General features: G+C 37.2%; 1 protein-coding gene across 1 annotated transcript in view; it reads left to right on the plus strand.

Annotated features, from left to right (window-relative positions):
* Positions 1 to 14,242, plus strand: part of BCAS3 (BCAS3 microtubule associated cell migration factor) — a 368,528-nt gene that overhangs the window by 76,582 nt on the left and 277,704 nt on the right. The window contains exons 12-13 of the mRNA XM_086475025.1: positions 644 to 814; positions 10,753 to 10,846. Of these exons, the coding sequence (XP_086331151.1) occupies positions 644 to 814; positions 10,753 to 10,846 (265 nt within the window). The remainder of the gene's footprint in view (positions 1 to 643; positions 815 to 10,752; positions 10,847 to 14,242) is intronic.

The following is a 14,242-nucleotide window of genomic DNA, read 5'->3' on the forward strand; positions in this document are numbered from 1 at the left end:
CATTATTTGTGATGGGATATGCATGTAGTTTGTACAGAGCTGTCCTTTCTGGTACCTTGAGGATGGTGGGTTTAATTTTGCTGGGTTTGAGTCCCACGTTCAGTTTCAATGCTGCAAAAGGCATAATGGCTGAGAAACCAATGAATGCGTCTGTCATATCTGTCAAAGGCCAAACTCCTTGTCACTTGCACTTGTGTAGAAGACACAATGCTTTCAGCATTAACCCTTGGGGGCCAGGAGCATTCCTCTGTGTAACACTGCCCTCCACACGCACCCATGTCGGGCTCAGCATTTGTTTCTCCTAACTGTCCATTCTCTGTGCCTCTTGGAATAAGTAACAAAGTAAAGGAAAGAAAAAACTGTTAACTCTTAGGCAACATTTAAGTATTTCTTTATTCAAGAGTGTTTTTGGGAGCATTTAATTCCAAAATAAAGGCGAATACTTCAAATCGATAGGATGCTATTTTTCTTCAAGACACTTCTGTAACATACAGCCTTTCGCAGCTTATATATCACTTACAGAAACGTTTGTTTTGTGTGCATCTGGTGTGCGCAATCTAGTTGTATTAATTTGAGAAAAAATGCAAGATAGAACTACAAAACAGCCTTAAACATTATTTATTGGTTCTCTTTCTTTTTATAGACGATAAAGACTGGACTTACAATGGTTGGGAAGGTAGTTACGCAGCTGACGGGGACGCTGCCTTCAGGAGCAACTGAAGAAGAAATTTTAGCTCACAGCAACATTCGTCGAAGTCCTCTGGTGCCTGGAATCATCACTATCATAGATACAGAGACAGTTGCAGAAGGGCAGGTAATAGCTTGCACAGAAACAGAATATGCATTCATTTTCACAAAAATCTCAGGAAAATGTATTTTATGCTTTTGAAAATGAAAAATAGATGAGATTTTTGCTGGGTCAAAAACTTTTACAGGCACTTGCAGCTTGATAAAGTCCTATTTGGGACTGAAATTAAGCCAAAATGTATATTGTCTTTATAACTTATTTATCTGACACTTTGACAACATCAAGTGTGAAGTGTCACATTTTGTCTCGCTAACACTTGTTCATAATTGACATTGATTTATGCTGATCAGTTGAACTGTATATGTAGTCTGATTGTATTTATTCATATCTAATGTGGCTGGAAAATATGATTGTCTAGAAATACAATGAATGGTTGAATTCCAGCTTAAAAAGATGAGTGAAGTTGAATATTAAGTATAAAAGTTTATAATTTTTTTACATCAATTTCAAAACCGGAATGTAATCGAGCATGATGCTGTTTTGGGGCGCATATGTACTGTTTTACTAATAACTTACAGTACAGTGTGTCAGGCCAAGCCATTTGGTAAAAAGCCCGTACCATCGTCACCCAAGTTTTACATGGGTGTGTTGTACTGTCTCTATGGCAGAAGATATCCCTGTGGTTTTTTGTTCATTTCTATCAATCATCTCATTTCAGTGTCTGATCCTGGAATCAGTGTTTGTCCCATACACTTCGTTATTCTGTAACTATTTTGTAAATTTTTTTTCCTAATGTTGACATTTATTGAATTTAAAAAAAAAAATATTATTTTTTCTTGTTTTCCCTTATCTTTATGATGATTATTGCAGGTAAGTTAGTTCGGTATTACTGACTAATCAGAAGTCATTTTCTTACCTGAGAGGAAAATAAAATGTTTTACTTGAAAACAAACAAAAATCCCAGTATGCTGTTTGAGCTGTGGTTGTTCCTGGGAAGTTTTGGAAGTACTTAGCCAAGTAATGTTATGTTGAAAGGGGGTTGTTCGTATAACATTATAGGCCTTCTCTTGAAAAACTGAAATGAAAGGAAAAGAAAAAAAAGAGAGAATGGAAAAAAGAAATTATTTTACTTTAAAAACTTAGTGTCAGGTTTTAAAACAAGTCTGTTGACCGTTGGGGTTTGGTTTTGTTTCCTGGGAAAAAAAAGTCTTTTGGCTCTTTGTATATGCCAGGAAAAAAAAAAAAAAAAAAAAAGAAAAATTTTGCTTCATAAATTTCTCATGAAGCCTTGTTTAATGTCGTCATTATTGCTGATGGTCACTGTCTGTGCTTTGATTCTTCTGCATAGGCCTAGGGGGAAAAAAAATGATATATCTTAGGTTTTTAATTCTTGTTATGTATGATTTAGAGGTTTTATGAACTTGTCCTCTGACCTTAACAATAGTAGGGAGCTATCAAGCCTAAAGGGCACTCTGGAAAAGTAGTTGTAAAAATGATAACGCTTGCCTTGTCCAAATACTGCTGCTGTAACATAAATAAGCCATCAGCTCTAGTAAAATAGTTTCTGTCTTGATTCTCTACGGAAGGAGGCTCTAAGTTAGATATCCTAGTTGTACATCTTGTATTCATAGTTTTGTGATGTCAAGTTTTAAAATGCTATTAAATTAATAAGCTATTTTCAGTGCTGAGGCTTGCTTTCAGAATCAACTCGTTTGTTTGTTTGTTTGTTTCCCCCCCCCCCCCCGGAAAAATAATTTTTTTTTTTACATTGTTAGATTTTCATGGTACAGAAGACTCTTTAATGATCTTTTCTTACTGAAATGTGCATCTAGCAACAAGAAAGTTCATTAAAAATAAATACACTTTGTACATGGTCTAAATAAAGGCTGTCATTCAACACTGCCCCAGTGCAGAACCTCCTAATGTAAGGAGTGTCCTCTGTGCTTGCAGTCCCCACTGGGTTCTTTTCCATCGCTCCAGCTGTATTTCCATTGCCATGAGTTTTTGTGCACCCAGCCTCATCGGAACGTGGCAGATTCTGATTTTGGCAGTTGTGTGAGTTGCCTTGTCCCAAGGAGCATGGCAGAAGCAGGCAAGCCTGCAAGAAATGACATGCTAGTGTAGATGGCACGTATTTGTACTGGCTGGGTAGTTCTGGCTAGTTTTTATAACGTAATTGAGTGAAGCTTCAGTTCAGGAAAGCGTTTCAGCAAGTCTGACCTTTAAACGATGCGAGTAATCTCACTGAACTCGATGTGATTGCTCGTATACGTCAACATAAAGTCATAGTTAAGCATCGTGCTGATTTGAAATCTGGATGACTGAGCTACATTGATTCTTCCTCATTGTATTATTTTCCGAAATTATTTTACTCTTCTGTGACAAATTGGTTTGCTGATAGTAGTCACCCAAACAACATTATTACTGACAACAGAAGAGTGATTGAGCAGATTGACTAACGCAGAGTGCAGCCTCACCTGTGTTTTAGAGAAAGTAATTGCTGTACAGTGGTAAAACAAACGCCTTGCATACTTTTGGCCTCTGTTTTCTTGATGCAGGGTGGCAGTGATTTTTCTAAGGTTATTGGTTTATCATCCCAGTTTCCAGATACCAGGTGGGAAATAAGAGGTCTGGGTGGGTACAGAGAAATGCTTTGTGGCGTTCCTGCTTCCTCCTGTGATGCAGATGCCTGCTTTGGAGTATTTCATCTCTGCTGGATGTGGGTGCTGCTGGATGGCGATGCCCATTACTAACATCAGTCTTCCTAAACTGACTGGGAAACCACAAGAATTAGTAATGCCCAGCAAGTGTTTTCTGGACTGAGTTAACAGTTTGAAAGCCTTGCACCCCTTTCATCAGAGATTTGTCTAGCAACTATGTAAATATATGTGTGTATGTGTGCATGCAGGCCTTCAGAGGTCGTCAGCCTAATCGTAAATGAGGGGAATTTCAGAAGCAGAAAGGAGATATTTTCTTATCATCAGTGGACTCCTAATGTAAAAGGAAAACCTCACCTCCTTCAGGTCAATAAAGATTTCTATCTACCTGCACAGCCTACCTAAGAATTTGGGTGTTGTAATGAAATAAAACAATTTCCAAGTAATAAAATGTATCTTGAAGATAGTAAAAAAGGAAGAAATCTGTTTTAAAAAGAGAAAGAAAATGGAAGAGGAAGACAGTAAATATAAGACAAGCAAGCATGTACTTTTGAAGGAGAAATAAGCCCCTTTTTCAGTGGGGAAGCAGTTTGTGGGTGTATATATGTATTTTTATATATATATATATATATATATATATATAGGCTTGCAAAGTAATGACGCATGTGCTTGTCCATTTACTTTGAGCATAGCAACACAGGTTTTAAGGATGGAGTGAGCTGCTCTGTGCGTGTGTATGAACATACAGATTTATTTGCCAGTAGGACAGTTGAGGAACATGTTTTGGACTGAAGTCAGAAGGCCTAACTACAGCTTTAAGTTTTCACTAATTTTTTATTCTATCTGCTGTTCCAAAGGTACCCAGTATGAAGGTAGCGAGGTGGAACTCAATGTGTTTCATGAGATGTACTGTGCTACCGCAGCAGAGGTTGAAATGCTAGCTTACCACTGAAAAATATACAAGACTAAAGAAATCTTCTAATGTAATCTTGCAGGATTAAATCTGTAGGAAAAATATTTTTAATAAACCTTATGAATGTAGATATTGTAGTAAAATCTCATACCCAGCAGTTGTTTATAGGATAGCTCCTACTTTCAAAATTGGTGGTGCTTTAAGAAAATTTGAATTATGAAGTAGTTAAATAAATGCAAAGGAATGTAGAATTATTGAAGTTGGCTGTCATGATATATTTGTAAAGGGAGTAAAAATAATTATCAAGATGCCCAAGTAACTTTGTGGTAAACCAAAATATGTTAACAAGGTTGTGTGCTTGTTTAAACTTCCTTCTAATGAAGTGTTAGCAAACTTTTCAGTTAGACGTAATGACTATTTATTTGAAATCTGTTAATTAGTTGAAATGGATAAAACTAAAGCTGTACAGATGTCCTCTTTTTCAGTAATTGGAATTAAATGTGTAAGACTTTAGTGGCTTGAGTTTTAAAGAAAAATTATTTTCTTTTGGCCTTTGTTTCTGTATTCTTAATTAATTCATCAACTAGGCCACCCACGTGTAGTCTGCAATAATGACCTTTCTCAAAAGTCGCCAGTTTTGTGACTGAATGTAAATCTGTTAAACATCTAACATTTAGTTGACAGAGAAATATGTGCTCATTTAAAAATACAAAACTTGATTCTTAGCGCTTTTGATAGAGCGATGTGATTGATGAGATATCATTGTGTTGCTTTCATAGATTAGCCAAAACACATGAAAATATTTGAGGAAGTATTTTAAAAATAACTTAGAAAAATAAGATAACATGTTGATCTTTTTATGTTTAAAATGTGATTGGTACTTTTTTTCTGTTCCCTATTAACTTTTTATTGCATTAAAGAGGAATTTTTGGAAAAAAACTGCAGACTGCTGCAGTTTCAAAAGTTCATTTTCATTTGGTAAGGAGTTGATAATAATTGAACCAAATAAAGATGCTTATCGGGAGAAGGAATTGTGAAACTTCAGTCTAAAGCAAAAAGAAGCTAAAAGAATAAGGTGTATTTAATAATAAAACTTTAACTACATACATAATTCCACTGGTCATTAACACCAGTGCTTTTATTTATAAGGACAGCTTTCACAAAGGCTAATTTGACGTTCTAATGCTCATGTATTTGGCATCCATTTCCTTCACTCTTTATATCTACGTGTATTACAGAAGAATTCTTTTTATATATAAATATAAAAAGAGCAACAGGATTCCCTCAGAGCATAATACTGTCTGCCTTACTTTTATTAAAGGAGATCTGTTTTTTGTCAAGAAGACATTTTTGTCTCAGATAAATGGTTCAGGCTGAGCGCAAGGCTGTTTTGAGTTTATGCTGGATTCTATTAAAAGGAGTGCAGTAGTTAATGCCACAGATTTATCACTTTTAGCCCTTTTCCACTGATGTTTGACCTTAGCTGTAAGTTGGGGGAGGCTAATTGGGGGGGTCGGTATGGAGGGGGTTGGGTTTTGTGCGTTCTGAAGCGAACACTGCCTTAACTTCAGCTGTTTGGATCTTAATAAGTATACATGCGAAGAGCTCTATGATATAATATTCATATTTATAAATATTGCCAACCTATTTGTTTTTATGATGATGGGATTATTCTTTCTTAATTTTATTAAGAGTAGGACCTGCTTGATTAGATTTGTGTCCATTTTTATCTGCGTTACTTTCATGTTTTATTTAAAAACATGTCTCCACTGGTATAAGTGGTGTAATTTACCTTTAAAGACTAAAATAATTGAAGTCATAATTACTAGTGGCTTCTGTTCAGCAGTATGGAAAATACCACGAATGAAGGAAAATACAGCGTAGGAGAAAAAAGCTTCGGCTTGAGCTATCTCTTGCCCTCAAAGCAAGCACTGTTTTCTGATAGTAAATGTAATGATCCCCTAGGTGTTTTGTCTGTTTCTTTTTTAGAGTAAGATAAAGAGGACTTGATTCATCTTCGATCAGCTACAGGGTTCTATTGAAGTTTAATAGGGCTGGCTTGAGAGAGCTGCAGCGTTGGCTCAGCACGTCCAGCTACGGCTCTGTTGGCTGGGCAACTTTTTTGAAAATCATGTTGCGGGTCTCTTGGTGAGATACTATTTGGGCATGAGAAGTAGGCTGAGTGCTGCCTTACAAGGCCATCTTGGTAGACAAGCCTCAGTGTTTCTTTCTTGTCTGTTGTTTTTCTTAAAATGCCATTTCTGTTTGTAATGGTGGGCAACTCTACAAGGAAGATGCTTGAGCATCCTTATGAACCTCAGCGACTATGCAATTACAAGAGCAACACGGGGATTTATGAACTTTTTTCAGAGAGAGACTTTGTAAGGTCTTTTGATAGTAGAATGGTTAGAGGCCGCTACCTTGGAGAATGAAGCCTATTTGAGATGAAAAAAAATTGTAGACTCGGGATTCCTGTGGGCTTTGTGTGCTCTGTGCGTTGGGAAGCTGAGTGAGCTGCTTCCTTCGAGCTTTTTGACAGCAGTTGCATGCGTTGTTAGGCAGTTTGTGCCACTGTTTGGACTTCCAAGAAAAAATTCCAACTCCGCTCTTTTCAGCAGTAAGAAACCATGAACTGGCCGAAAGGAACCAGTCGTACAATGTCAGTATTGATTTCACGTGGCATTTGTTAGCCTTCGGGCGTCGTTCTCTCCAGCACCTTTGCAGGTAGCGGCTTCCGCTTCAGCCTTCGCGAGAGGTGGTTTCTAGAAGTTGCGAAGCCTGCGTGGCGGAGACCTCGAATACTTCCTGCTGACTGTACGGCTCCAGTCTGCATCCTTGTCTGCACACGAACGCTGCACTATTTGATCTGTCTGAATTTATATCAACCCTGTTACACCGAGGCAGTTTTATCCATTTAAAGATCTCTAATACAGAAAATAATATATTCCAGTGTAAAGCGCCTTGTGTTGTGTCAGCATGAGTTTGTCTTCCTTAAGTTGTATACAGTGGTGAAAATCACGCTATGATTTTAGAGCTATGCAAGCTCTAAATTGGCATGTGAACCAGGCTTTTGTTTTGTGGCAGATTTGGAAGGGACGTTTCCAAAGAGGCTCTTTTTCACTTGATGATATAGTTGAGTCAACTGCTGTGATTCCTTTGATTATTTTTTTTTTTTCCTTCCTTTGTAGTGTTGAAATTGTAAAAAGTGATGTATGTTTTCCCCAACTCTCCACTCTAAATTGCAGGGGAAGGCCATGACAAATCTTGCAGTGCAGTCTGGAGATTTAAATACAAGTTGGTGATTTTTTTTTTTTTTTTAAAAAAGTACTTTTCTTTGTTCCACAAGGATTTTTTTTTTTTTTCACAAGGATTTTAAAAAGATGAAGAACACTTTTTCAACTTCTTCCCGTAGACAAGCAAATGTTGTTTCCATGTGTGTGTTTCAGAAGCAAGTATTTCCATTCTGTGGTGACAGTGGGTAGGGAGTGACAGATAGCGGAAGTCAAGGAAGGAGGTGGTGTGGCACTATCACACCTTCAGTGTTTCAGATTCTCCTCTATCCAAGGATTTCTGAATTTTTGAGTAATAAAGGTACTTTTTTTTAGTGGTGGTGCGTTTTGTTTTGGTTTTGGCTTTTTTTTTCAACTTGGCTAATGCAGGAGACTGACATATTTTAACTTGAGTCTAAACGCTGCTCGTGAGCCAGGCTTAGTGGCAGGCAAGGGCTGTCAGGATTCACAAGCTCACAGTGGCTTTTTTTTCTTTCATGACTGGCTGTTATGCCAGTAAGTTCTTCCTTGTGTTTCTGTCACAAACAATGGAATTGTATAACAGCCAAAATAAGGGCTGGTTTGCTGTACCTGAAGAATAGCTTTAGTGAAAAAAGTGAAGATTTCTAAAAACTCTTTTTAGATTAAACACACAAGGGATGTTTTTCCAGGAAGACAATTCTAAGCAGTGATTGAAAAAATATTTTTAAGGCATGGAATCAGCATAGCATACATATAATAGATTTGGGCATTATTGTATTCTCCGAGTGGTATGTCTGAGGTATTTCACAATTTTTAGTGTTGTGAAATTTTTGCTTTGTATCTTATTTCCAGAGGAAAAATATTTAAAAATCATCTTACCATCCAGAGCGTTCCTTGTCTGTTGAATAAGGATTTTGTGTTGCAGGGATAACAGTGGTGCATTTATCATTAGTTTAAAAAAACCAACAAAGCAAAACAAACAAACAACAAAAAACCAAAACCACCCCCCCCATGCTGAATTAATCCAGTTTACAGTCTGTAGAAGATGGTGCATGTGAAATACGCTTTATAACTGTTTTTTTGCAATGATGTAGGTACTGTTGGTACCTACAGATTTCTAGATTAAATATTTCTGTTTAACAGACTAGATTTAACAAACCCTTCTATTTCTTTTGTAAAGCTAGTTTATGATGTTACTTTGTCATTATCATGTATCTTTAATTAGAGCAAAATGTTTAGGATAAGAGCAAGTTACCTAAAAGTGGAAGCTGTGAAAAGATGATGTATAGGAGCTATTTAGTGCAGTTTATATAGGCTGAGAAAAGAACACTGTTTCTTTGAAAAGCTCTTAGGAAGATCTCCAGACCCTTTGGTTAGTGGTTCTGGAATAAGCACGAAATGCTGACAACGGAAAGCAAAACCATAATTGTGCTTATGTGACAGTGCCAAGTAATTTGAACATTTAAAGTCAGTCAGGCGCAGGCCTCTTCATCCATATTACGTGACTTCTTTAAACATTTAAAGATGATTTCTCTTTTTGAAGCATAAAAATATCTTCAAATTATTCTGATATCTGTTAGGAATAGGAAGTATTAAAAACCTTTCAGATTATTTTGGAAGCAGCAGACAAATTATTCTGAACTTGAAATGGGAAATTTTGCACTATCTTATTAAGAAGGTGGTTTTTCCTTACCACAGAAACCCTTTTGTAAAGTCCTTTTCTGACAGATTTTTCTCATTGTTTTACTTAATTTAGATGTTACCAAGGAATAAAATACTTTTGCAGCTCTTGTTTGTGTTTTATCCGCACATCTTTTGGTTGTCTTCTATACATTGAAGAATATATTTTCCTTTTCATATGATAGATATTGGGAATGCTGTGTCCTTTTGGAGGTCCTTTTGTACCTCTTCGCAGTCGGCTTTAGTTTTGAGTGGCTCAGGTAGTTTCATCAACTTCAAATAGCCTTTGGTTTAAAATCCCAAAAGCTCATCCCTTGTCCTTTTCTCTGGAAGATATTGCGCAACACAGGTCTCAGTCCAGGTATTTCCTTTTCCACTTAATTTCTCTCTGCTGTGAAAACTCTCTCCTACCTTCTAATTGCTCTTTTATTCACGAGAAGGTATTTTATGACAGCATGATTTTTTTTTTTTTAAGGGATTTTGATTAACAGCCTTCGTAGTACTGTTATTTAATGTCCATTGAGGCAATTTCAAGATGGAGAAAATTCTTGTTAGCTGCATGTTTAGCAGTGCAGCTGCTTTCATACACCCTCCCAGTCCTTAGCATTTCTTGCATCATTTGGAAATCCTGATACCTCGAGTCCTTCACCGCTTACTAGCAGGATGCAAGCTGTAGTGTTCCTACCTGTGCAACGGGTGGAAAGCAAACTCACTTTTTTTGACTGGGCTTTTGGTCTGTTTTTCCACTTGTTTGCAATGTATACTTTGAATCCTTCCAAAGAAAATACTGGTTTATGTAATGGTTAAATATTCCCTTTTCTTTGAAAAACTCTACACTACCTCTTATTTTTCTTTTTCTGATGTGATTTTTTTTTTTTTTTAATTGCTTAGAGAAGATCATGCGTTGTTCTCAGTTAGAACTGTGTGTGCTCTTCACCCTAATGACACTGATCCTCCTTACGTTAGTCCAACTGCATGCTGCTGCTGAGTCTGGTGGGATGAGAGCTTCTGTCCACAGGAGAGCTGGATGAGCAGGAGAGTTCCTGTCATGAATTTATGAGCCATAGACCCTCTCGATTATAGACACGCAGCGAGGACGCAACCGTTGCTTCAGCCAGCGCCAATGGAAACCTTAAATGCAGCTTCCTGGTGCACTGCATACAGCCTTTTTTTGTAATAAGCTTCTGTGCAGCCATTAGTACTTGATGTAGCAAACCAGTGATATTTCTCTGTTTTGCCTTATTTGAATAGGATAAATAAATAGGGAATCCAGGTATAAAGTGCATAATCCTCTGTAGTTAATGGTAGGTTATTTGAGCATATCTCATGTCTGTTTAACTGAAAAAATTACAGAAGATTGTGTTTGGTTCACATGCAGTAATACTTACATTCATACCACTAGGTATATCTCATAAAACAGTTCCTGTATCAGTAAGTTGGTATTTTTCTCTTAGGTGTATTTTTACTTTCTAACCTTCCTTTGTCTCTATTGATATTATGCAGGTACTTGTCAGTGAGGACTCTGATAGCGATGGTATTGTGGCCCACTTCCCTGCACATGAAAAGCCTATTTGCTGCATGGCTTTTAACCCTAGTGGTAAGTTCTTTTACTGTTTTAATGTGGTAGTTGTAAACAAGATGGAGACAGTAAAATATCGTAGGCGTGTGTTCCATTGCATTGGAGGAATTGCACATACCACTGTGATGCGTGCAAGTACCTGCTTACTGCTACTAGGACTTCTGACCTGCTCTGTTGAGTGTTGAAGGTGTCATACACTGGTTAATTTGGCTTTTCTAGAAATTTCAAACTTAAGCAACTGCTATACTATGGTATATGCAAGAAGATTCAGTCTACCGCTTCGAGTGCAGGAGAAGTACTAAGGAATTCTTTCCTGTGGGGTTCCTGCCAGCCAGGTATCCCATTGTTCTGATATGCAGGTATCCAGAGGATCAGCACATGTGTTAAATTGTACTCCTCTGTAAATATGAAAATAAAATGAATTGTTTCACTGGCACTGTTTTTTAAAGTAACTTACACGGCCATTATGTGCTTTGTTCATGAAGAGTTTGTGATTCTACCCTCTGTCCTGAGTGAAATGAACTAACATCTGAAAATACTTTTACAAAACTCCTCAGAAGTTGTGTTCCTCTCCTTCCTCTTTATAAATTAACAATGACTATGAGCAGCAGAGATATCTACAAATCTTGTCTGTTAATCAGTCTTAGCAATTTGACGATTAACACATTTACTACTCTATCTACAGACAGCAAAAAAAAAAAGGTTTTAGTTGATGCATTAGTAGTCAGTGAAATGGCCGTTGAATCAACAGCTCCTACTTGCCTAAATTAATGGTTTCTAAAATGTAGCAAATGCCACGAAGATCTTAAGGATGAAGTCACATTTCAAAGAATAAACCTAAATGTCTGTCACTTATGTTTTCACTTTTACTGACCAGTTGGTCTTATTCTGACATCCCATCTGTTATGTCAGAACTCTTTAATAGTGGTGTGCAGTTCACAGCATTTTCACTGTGAGTTTTTGACAGAAAAAACTGTATTCTCATCTGGCTGAATTTTCTACTGATGCCTAAGAGAATTGTTTGTGGAACTCTATGTATTTAACAGGGAATCAACTATGCCGATTCCAGAATAGTAATATTTTTGCTTTGTATTCTGGTAGAAAGATTAATACCAAGATTCGAGCAATGCTAATTAAGTGAAATGAATATAGGTGCTTAAATTAGCATGCTTTATAGATACTAATTAAATGCCTTAGGTAGCTTTTATGATTGCATAAATTTAAGGGAAACAGAACACTTATGTAAAAGCAAATTAGCATTATTTTTTAAATTGAAGGGTATATTTGCATATTAATGGATTACTTGTATTAGAATCAAGTTCTTCTGGTCTGCTCAGGTACTAAATTACAATCATTTGTATATGATATAGCAGGCTGTTACGTTAGATCTAATGGTGCAATAAGATACTTAATAGGAAAACGCTTTTTCTAATTGGTATTGGTTTTGACTGATTGCAAATTGTGTATGTTACGAGATACCTGCAGGAGGGATGATTCACAGCAAGGTATTGAATCATACTGCATGTTCTGGGTACAGCAACAGCAAAGCAGTTGAAAACTATTACGTCAGCTGCTTAGAGAATGAAAGGAGCCCTTCAAGCAGGATTATGTGTTCTTTATTTAACATCAAGGCAGAATTTTGTTTGAAGGCAGTGTTGTAAGTAACATCATCTTAATCCATTATATAGTGGTATATTGCCAATCAAGCTGATCTTGTTACAAAGCAGAGCAAAACAAGAGGTGGCTTTTGATACTGGCTTTGTTGGCTGGTTGTAGTGAAAAACCACTTTTACTTATCATTTCAACAGTGTCTGTGATGCTGCACTAGAACATAGCGACTACAAACTTTGGCTACAGAGGCAAACAGGGAACACTGATGTGTTTCAGTGAACTATTTTTTTTCTCTATGGCTGATCAAATAGCTTAATTTCATCATGTCTCATCCCAAGGGCCCGTGAGCTTCACAGGTATTCAGGCCTGCAAAAGCTTATGGAATGGTGTTTGGAAGAAAAAAACCCCAAAACTAAACCGAAGCCGCCTCGACACTGGAAATGACTATATGGTTTTTGTGCAGTAAACCAGTAGAATGGTGCCACAGCCACTTTAAGCTGTATTTTAGAGGTATCAGTTAGCAGTAAGATACAGCTGGGGGTGTGTGGGGTGTGTGTGTGTTCTGCTGTTTGTTTTCATACTGAACAAGGAGCGTGCTAGGGATAAACTGCATGTCATAAAATAACAGTACAGAATTTACAGGGGTCGTTGTGGGAAGGGGTAATGGTAATATATTGCTTCACTGTAGGATTATCAGAAAACAATCCAACGGGAAGGAAAGAGACTTGCCGATGTCAGTAAATGGCAGTCATATTTTCCCCTAGTTGTTCTTTCTGAAACGAAGAAGAGATCCTTCACTGCATTTGGAGTGTCCAAAACATGTGAAGTTATTACAGGCCTGATTGGAAGTGTGTTGCGAACAACGGCAGGACTCTTGCTGATGGGGAGAGAGTCTTTTTTGTTGTTGTTGGGTTTTTTTTTTGTTGTTGTTGTTTCTTTTGTTTTGCTCTTGAGGCTTTGGGGGTTGTTTTTTCTTCCCAGCAAGGTAAATAATATTCCCAGCTGGGTTAGTTGGCTAGGAGAGCTTGCTGTACACAGCCTTCTACTTCAGCTACACTGCAAGGCAAAATCATGAAAGAACAAGCAGGGGTGTTTCTGCATAGCATTTCATTGTGCTGAGCATTTCTATAGTGACTTTTGCTGGCATTAGATCTGCCTTTTGTTTAAATTCAAGGCAAATCCATTGAACTTTTTTCTTTCCTATTTTTGAGGTATTTGAAGAAAGAAGAAACTTGGCATATAGTTAGCTTTTTTGTGTTAGATCAATGGCTATTCCGAAAATCTGGTTGAATAATAAACTTGAAATATCATTTCTGAGTATACTTAGGGGGCAGCGTAGTTGTTTGGTTTGGGTTTGGTTTTTTTCTTGGTTTGTTTTATTAATGCTACCTAGTATGTCTGTGTATACCTATTCCAGACTCTTATGTTAATAAAAGCTTGCTTCCGAGTCGGTTGATTTTAGGGAGACTGTAAAAGTCTCAGTCTAAGACACACAGCAAATCATGTTTAACATTAGAAAGAGGGGAAAAAAAAAAAAAACAACAGCCAGCCATAAAGGAGAAAAGCTGCGGTTCCTGGTAGTTTAGGTTTTCTCTGTGTTTTTTCCTGTGTACATCGAATTTTAGTAAACCATCACAACCTTTTTTAAAAGTTTTTTGAAAACTACAGGGAGTGAGTTGCTGGGATTTTTGAAGGGGGGCACGGTGCAGCAGAGGGAAGGGAAGTGTTTGTACTACAGCTGAAAATTTGCGGCCAGGCATCTCCTCCACAAGATCCCTTAGTCCTTTGGAATTTCTAAAAGCC

The sequence above is a fragment of the Leptosomus discolor genome, chromosome 18 (genome assembly GCF_034619465.1).
Source record: "Leptosomus discolor isolate bLepDis1 chromosome 18, bLepDis1.hap2, whole genome shotgun sequence".
NCBI classification, from domain to species: Eukaryota; Metazoa; Chordata; class Aves; order Leptosomiformes; family Leptosomidae; genus Leptosomus; species Leptosomus discolor.